At 47.8% G+C, this 8,144-nt stretch overlaps 1 protein-coding gene across 1 annotated transcript in view; it reads right to left on the bottom strand.

Moving 5' to 3' along the window:
* Nucleotides 1-1,205: 1,205 nt before the first annotated feature.
* The window catches only part of map1sa (microtubule-associated protein 1Sa), a 13,035-nt gene continuing 6,096 nt past the window's right edge, over nt 1,206-8,144 (bottom strand). Inside the window, exons 3-7 of the mRNA XM_034530157.1 lie at nt 6,479-6,561; nt 5,797-5,937; nt 2,814-5,715; nt 2,108-2,331; nt 1,206-2,020 (exon numbers count right to left, since the gene is read on the bottom strand). Of these exons, the coding sequence (XP_034386048.1) occupies nt 1,865-2,020; nt 2,108-2,331; nt 2,814-5,715; nt 5,797-5,937; nt 6,479-6,561 (3,506 nt within the window). The 3' untranslated portion in view covers nt 1,206-1,864. The remainder of the gene's footprint in view (nt 2,021-2,107; nt 2,332-2,813; nt 5,716-5,796; nt 5,938-6,478; nt 6,562-8,144) is intronic.

The raw sequence follows: 8,144 nt of genomic DNA, 5'->3' as shown, positions 1-8,144 counted from the left end.
AGATTAAACTCTATTCGTGACCAGATTAAACTCTATTCGTGACCAGATTAAACTCTATTCATGACCAGATTAAACTCTATTCGCGAAGAGATTAAACTCTATTCGTGACCAGATTAAACTCTATTCATGAAGAGATTAAACTCTATTCATGAACAGATTAAACTCTATTCATGACCAGATTAAACTCTATTCATGAAGAGATTAAACTCTATTCGTGACCAGATTAAACTCTATTCGTGAAGAGATTAAACTATATTCATGAAGAGATTAAACTCTATTCATGAAGAGATTAAACTCTATTCATGACCAGATTAAACTCTATTCATGAAGAGATTAAACTCTATTCGTGAAGAGATTAAACTCTATTCATGACCAGATTAAACTCTATTCATGAAGAGATTAAACTCTATTCGTGAAGAGATTAAACTCTATTCATGACCAGATTAAACTCTATTCATGAAGAGATTAAACTCTATTCATGAACAGATTAAACTCTATTCGTGAAGAGATTAAACTCTATTCATGACCAGATTAAACTCTATTCATGACCAGATTAAACTCTATTCATGACCAGATTAAACTCTATTCATGAAGAGATTAAACTCTATTCATGACCAGATTAAACTCTATTCATGACCAGATTAAACTCTATTCATGAAGAGATTAAACTCTATTCATGACCAGATTAAACTCTATTCATGAAGAGATTAAACTCTATTCATGACCAGATTAAACTCGATTCATGACCAGATTAAACTCTATTCATGACCAGATTAAACTCTATTCATGACCAGATTAAACTCTATTCATGACCAGATTAAACTCTATTCATGAGATTAAACTCTATTCATGACCAGATTAAACTCTATTCATGAAGAGATTAAACTCTATTCATGACCAGATTAAACTCTATTCATGACCAGATTAAACTATATTCATGACCAGATTAAACTCTATTCATGAAGAGATTAAACTCTATTCATGACCAGATTAAACTCTATTCATGACCAGATTAAACTCTATTCATGACCAGATTAAACTCTATTAATGACCAGATTAAACTATATTAATGAAGAGATTAAACTCTATTCATGACCAGATTAAACTCTATTCATGACCAGATTAAACTCTATTCATGACCAGATTAAACTCTATTCATGAAGAGATTAAACTCTATTCATGACCAGATTAAACTCTATTCATGACCAGATTAAACTCTATTCATGAAGAGATTAAACTCTATTCATGACCAGATTAAACTCTATTCATGAAGAGATTAAACTCTATTCATGAAGAGATTAAACTCTATTCATAACCAGATTAAACTATATTCATGAAGAGATTGAAATCTCAGAACTATAGAGATAAATGTAATTATGTAATTTAGAGATAAAGATGACATACAAACCTGATGCAGATGAGTTGAAAGTTATTAGAATTAAGAGATAAATATTATTAGAATCTGTCGCATGTAATGTTATGTCGCTGTACTGTTTATATTTGTGCTTTGTCAATGAAGATCTGTGCTTTTAATAAATGTTTGATTTGTTTGGCTCCCAGAAGTCACTTTTTACAGGATGCAACTCAACTTTTTGAAATCGAATCAAACGATGTTGACGTTAATATCGGGCCTCAAGCTAAATGCTATTTAGCAGCGAGCTGAAGGCCCTGATACAGCAGAGAGGAAGTGATGTCACACAGGTGCAGGAAACGTAAAGGACCATCATCTAGACTTCCTTTTTCACCGACTTTTAGACTAAGAACGAGTAACTGAGCATGCTCAGTAGATTAAAGGATGTAACTATGGCAACAATCAACGTCTACTCTCCACCGGTGCAGAGGTCAGGTGGGCGGGGCTTCCGGCTCAGAACTCCACCTTGCAGGCGGGAAAGGTCTCCTCTTGCATGGCTACAGTGCTGTTGCTGCCCAGCACAGTGATTGACAGTTCCTTCTGCCGGTCGTGGGTCTCCTGGTACCACTCGTGCATCGCCAGCGAATCAAACGTTGGGATCAGAGTCACCTGAGGACAGGTCAGGAAATGGACCAATCAGAGGACAGGGCATTAGAAAAATGAAGCAAACAAATGTCAGCCTGTGTTTTCACGGACCTGGACCTCCGGCCAGCTGCTCTTCCCCTCCAGCAGGGCACCCAGGATGCTCCTCATTGCCACCTCCTTCAGCGGGTCATCTCCGCTGATGATGTAATACGAGGAGCGGAGGCGTCTGAACAGGTCCAGGTCCACGGTCGAAGAGGCACAGCCAGACGGCAGGTAGGCCAGGTCCACGTAGACCGCAGAACCCGAGGAACCGGAATAACCTGCAGCTTTGGAAGCTGGGTGGAAGAATTAGAGGGAAACTGTTTAAACCTAAATAATCTTTGTCTATCAGGATGTCAAGAGCAGGAAAAGGTTGTATAACAGCAAATGAAACAAAGAGCTAAAAGCACCAAGAACAAAGACCTGAATATGATTCAAAATACTTTGTTGGGCTGAGGGTGCAGCTTTAAAAGCCTGGAGGGTCACAAACAGAATTTAACGTAGACCTTCAGTATTATATTACATCAAAAGAAATACAAAAATGTGCCAAAGTAGTGACTTATCTTTACTTCAGGTGTCATCATTTAATTTAAAGCAATCTTTATAAACTGGTTTTCTGTGTGTCTGATGTCAGTTGTGTTGCATTTGAGGTTTCAAGGACTAGAAATGTGTCACAAACCACAACAACAAAGAGAACCCGGTAACATTTCATGAGCTTCTACGGTATCCGGTTTCTTTGTCAGCACCCTTCATGGGCTTTCAGGACGGGGCTGCCTACCTGAGGAAGAAAGTTTGGCAGGACCAATTCTGGAGCCTCCAAGTGAGTTTCTGGACGATGGCTTTGTGTCAATGCTGGACGTCATCTTCAGGGACCCCATCGGGGACTTTCCGGTCTGGCCTGGGGTGCTTCCAGAGGTGGCCTTCTGCGTCTTACCAGTTGGTTTCTTGGTTTTGGCAGCCGAACTCTTCAAGTTCTTGCTGGCCTCTGCGTCGGCCATGCAGGCTCCAGGCTGGGGCGGTAATGGGGGCAAATCCTTGACGGGGGCAGGTGGGGGGTCATGCCCTCCCCTGTGAGAGTAGTGGGGACTGGGAGGATCTTCTGGATGACTGGGCGGGAAAAGGCTACTGGAATCATCATCCGTGTCCATCTCGGAGGTGATGAATGGACATTCCTCTGTACAAGGAGGGACGTCAGAGTCCGTGGCTGTCGGGACGGAGTCGCTGGCTGATGTGGGTGGAGTTTCCTGGCTGTCGATGGCGAGGCCAGGTCTCAAATGCTGCTGATGGTTGTCTGGAGTCGTGGGGTGCTGGAACTCACAAGGCGACACTAAGCAGAGGTCTACATCATGTGGAACATCTGAGATGAGGTCTGACATCCCGTGGATGTGATCCACTGATCCACTTAGCCCATTATGGTTTGATCCCGGAAGTAAGGCAATCCTTGTGATGCAGTCCGAGCCTCTAATATGTTCATTAGAGTAGACTCCGTCTCCCATGGGGCCTTTGGGTGACGCTGCAGTGGGTGGCAGAGTCTGCTCTAAAGGAACAGACAGGGATTCATCAACTTCTGTGGAGTGAGGAGAGCCGACCTCCGCCGTCATGGTGGTCGAGGAGTCTGGCATCATTTCTTTAAAAGGACTAAGCGTCAAAAGACCCGACTGCTTATCCTGAGAGGATGGGGAGTTTTCCAGGTCGGCGGTCCTGCTGTCCTCAAAGCCCAGACTGGATCCTCTAGTCTCAAAGACGCTGTCATCGCCTAAACCCAGAATGTCCTCTTTAGGGGGCCGATGGGAAGCGGTATGACCTGCAAAGTGAGAGGCAGAGTTCTTATTGGAGACCTGGTCCATCTCCATACAACGAAACATCTCTGGACTCTCTACTGTCGAGGTCTGGTTCCCATTGGTCTTTGCTCCATCAGAATTCAGGGCCTTGGAGTAGTTCCCATTGTCGTCCTCCAATCGAAGTCTTTCAAAGTGCGCGGTCATCTCCTCAGGTGTGGACACCTTGGAGCGATCCGTCTCCTCCTGGTTTTCCTGCTCCTTTGAACCTGGCTTACCTTTTGTCCCTAAAGACGAAGTGTCTTTCTTTGGAAGAGTCCCTTCCTTTTTCAGACTCTCACTCTTTCCAAAAGCTTTCTTTCCTTCTGTACTTGAAGCTCCACTTGTTGCTTTCTTTACTTCTCTCACAGCTGGTCTGGCACTTTTCACATCCTTCTGCCTGTCTTTCTTTGGTTCAGGTTTGATGTCTTTCTTTGCTTTCATACTTAAAGTTTCTTTTTTTATAGCTTCTTTCTTTTTCTCTCCCCCATCTTCTTTCTTGACAACAGCCGTAGTAACCTTCTCATCCTTCTTTTTCACTTCCTTTTTCTCCTCTTTTGACACATCTTTCTTTGGAACAAACTTTTCAGTCGGTTTCGGTGTCTTTGATTTCACATCTGGATCCTTTAGTTTGGGCTTTTCTTCCCCGTCTTTCTTTTCTTTAGGTGTGGCGTCACCTGCTGGCTTTGGCATCGTTTTCGCCTCCTGTTTTTTGACATCCACTCGTGCGAGCTTGTCTTTCTGCAAGACACTGCTTGGTCGGAAGTCCTTGGACTGGGACTTGAGGCTTTCCCGACTCTCTGCTCGTTTTGGTTGTTTCTCGGGTCTGGATGTTTCTAGGTCCTTCAAACACACGACCGGATGTTTGAGGAAATCCAGATGTTTGAGTTTTTCAAGTCCGTCCAGGATCTTGGTCTGCGGCGTGCACCCTGGGAAAAGGACGCGGATGATTCTCTCCTGAGGACTTGAAGGATGCCAGACTAGCAAAGCACAGATGGAAACAAGGCACGGTAGAGGAAGTTCTGAGCCCTTAACATCAGATCCATTATTTGGCCAAATCTGCATTAAAGCTTCAAGGTTTTTGCTGCCAGTTACTGGATTCAGTGGGTACAGCTCCAGACGGCCTACTCCCATCTTTTGAAACAAGATTACTGGTTCTATACTGGGTCCGTTAGACCGGCTGAGAGGTTCAGGTTTGATGGAAAGTCTTTGTAAACTCTGCAGAGTGAGCGCTACCTGGTCACAACTCCGCAGCTCACCGGGATCTTCCTGTGAGGACTTCAACCGGTGGGGAACATTGAGGAAGACCACCCCGATCTCAGGGGAGATGAGGTTTTTCATCCAGTCCTCCTCAGTCTGAGCTCCAGCAGACTCTTCTTCCTGCTCCGCCACTTTCCTCAACAGCAGACTGTTCAGCCCGGGGAGATTGTCCACGCCGATGTGAGTCAGGAGCACCGAGTCGATTCTATCCAGGTGCCGAACAAGTTTCCAGAAGCAGGAGCGGGTATCTGAGCCGCCGTTCACCAGGACGTTAAAACCGTTAACAGCAAAAAAGGCAGAGTCCCCCCTCCCTCCGGGGAAGATGTAGCAGCACGGCCGAGAGAGCTTCAGGAACCCCACAGTGCTCGGGGGCTCCAGGAGCTCGAAGAGTGACTCGGCCTCCAGAGACTCAGACAGGTACTCCGTGAACTCCTGCAGACCCTCCATTTCTGGGAGGACGGCGGGGGGGTTGATCTGGATGTGCATGTAGTCTTGCAGGTTGTGTTTCTCCAACACAGAGTTCTTCCAAAGACCAACATCTGGACAGCTGAGGGTGAGGCGGGCCTTCGTCACCGAGTCTGTAGAGCTCAACAACCGCACAACCTTCCAAACAGAGACAAACACAATCAGGACTGATCATAAAGATTTACACACACACACACACACACACACACACACACACACCTCATCTTCTTCAAAGATGTGGAGGAAGTCTCTGAGGGAGAAGCAGCCTCTCTGGAACACGATCTCTCCGGACTCTTCCAAACACTGACCGGCCAGAACCAGAAGTTTGTGTGGAGATGGATTACAGACGAGCCGCCGCACCTACACACACACACACACACACACACACACACACACACACACACACACACACACACACACACACACACGTGTCTTCTATTGAGGTGATTTGACTGAAAACACAAGTTAAATGATCTAAAAGGAGATAAAAGCTAATAAAATATTGTGTTGTAATTATGAGCTCAGCGCGTGTTAGGAATGTAAAGAGCTCATAATTCATCTCTAATATCTATTTTATATTCACGTGAAAACATCTGGATTCATTCTAGTTTATCACCAACACTACATTTTACTAGATTACATAAACGCATCATGAGAACGTCATCATTTACCTTCAGCCAGGACATGACGTTGCTCTGCTAACAGCTAACTAGCTCTCCTGATTTCAAAAGGACTTGTTGTTCATGTATCATCATCAGGATCACACATCTTTACCGAGCATTAACGCCTCATAAAGATGCCATTGATTCTTCTCTAGCCCCGGGTCACGTTACCCAGGAGACCTCAGTGATGATCCGTTCCACACATAATAACTCAAGTGTTTAACGAGACTTGTATTCACCTCTGAGCAGACAAAGTCGTGAGCCGGATTCACAACAACTTGAGTGTCCAGGACGTCTCCGCGGTGCTGCAGCGTCCTCTGTCCTGCAGGACAAACAGCACGCATCAGATCACAGTATGCCAGTAGCTGCAGACTCGTCTGTAGCCGCAGACGGACTGTCCCTCCAGCAGACGGACTGTCCCTCCAGCAGACGGACTGTCCCTCCAGCAGACGGACACAGACTGTCCCTCTAGCGGACACAGACTGTCCCTCCAACAGACGGACTGTCCCTCCAGCAGACGGACACAGACTGTCCCTCCAGCAGACGGACACAGACTGTCCCTCCAGCAGACAGACTGTCCCTCCAGCAGACGGACTGTCCCTCCAGCAGACGGACACAGACTGTCCCTCTAGCGGACACAGACTGTCCCTCCAACAGACGGACTGTCCCTCCAGCAGACGGACACAGACTGTCCCTCCAGCAGACGGACACAGACTGTCCCTCCAACAGACGGACTGTCCCTCCAGCAGACGGACTGTCCCTCTAGCGGACACAGACTGTCCCTCCAGCAGACAGACTGTCCCTCCAACAGACGGACTGTCCTTCCAGCAGACGGACTGTCCCTCCAACAGACGGACTGTCCCTCCAGCAGACGGACTGTCCCTCTAGCGGACACAGACTGTCCCTCCAGCAGACAGACTGTCCCTCCAACAGACGGACTGTCCCTCCAGCAGACAGACTGTCCCTCCAACAGACGGACTGTCCTTCCAGCAGACAGACTGTCCCTCCAACAGACGGACTGTCCCTCCAGCGGACACAGACTGTCCCTCCAACAGACAGACTGTCCCTCCAGCAGACGGACTGTCCCTCCAACAGACGGACTGTCCTTCCAGCAGACGGACTGTCCCTCCAGCAGACGGACTGTCCCTCCAGCAGACGGACTGTCCCTCCAGCAGACGGACTGTCCCTCTAGCGGACACAGACTGTCCCTCCAACAGACAGACTGTCCCTCCAGCGGACACAGACTGTCCCTCCAACAGACGGACTGTCCCTCCAGCGGACACAGACTGTCCCTCCAGCGGACACAGACTGTCCCTCCAGCGGACACAGACTGTCCCTCCAACAGACGGACTGTCCCTCCAGCGGACACAGACTGTCCCTCTAGCGGACACAGACTGTCCCTCCAACAGACGGACTGTCCCTCCAACAGACGGACTGTCCCTCTAGCGGACACAGACTGTCCCTCCAACAGACGGACTGTCCCTCCAACAGACGGACACAGACTGTCCCTCCAGCAGACGGACTGTCCCTCCAGCAGACGGACTGTCCCTCTAGCGGACACAGACTGTCCCTCTAGCGGACACAGACTGTCCCTCTAGCGGACACAGACTGTCCCTCCAGCGGACACAGACTGTCCCTCCAGCGGACACAGACTGTCCCTCCAACAGACGGACACAGACTGTCCCTCCAACAGACGGACACAGACTGTCCCTCCAGCAGACGGACTGTCCCTCCAGCAGACGGACTGTCCCTCTAGCGGACACGGACTGTCCCTCTAGCGGACACAGACTGTCCCTCTAGCGGACACAGACTGTCCCTCTAGCGGACACAGACTGTCCCTCTAGCGGACACAGACTGTCCCTCTAGCGGACACAGACTGTCCCTCCAACAGACAGACTGTCCCTC

Source organism: Cyclopterus lumpus, chromosome 4, assembly GCF_009769545.1.
Source record: "Cyclopterus lumpus isolate fCycLum1 chromosome 4, fCycLum1.pri, whole genome shotgun sequence".
Taxonomy (NCBI): domain Eukaryota; kingdom Metazoa; phylum Chordata; class Actinopteri; order Perciformes; family Cyclopteridae; genus Cyclopterus; species Cyclopterus lumpus.
This window is presented reverse-complemented; position numbering and strand designations above follow the sequence as displayed.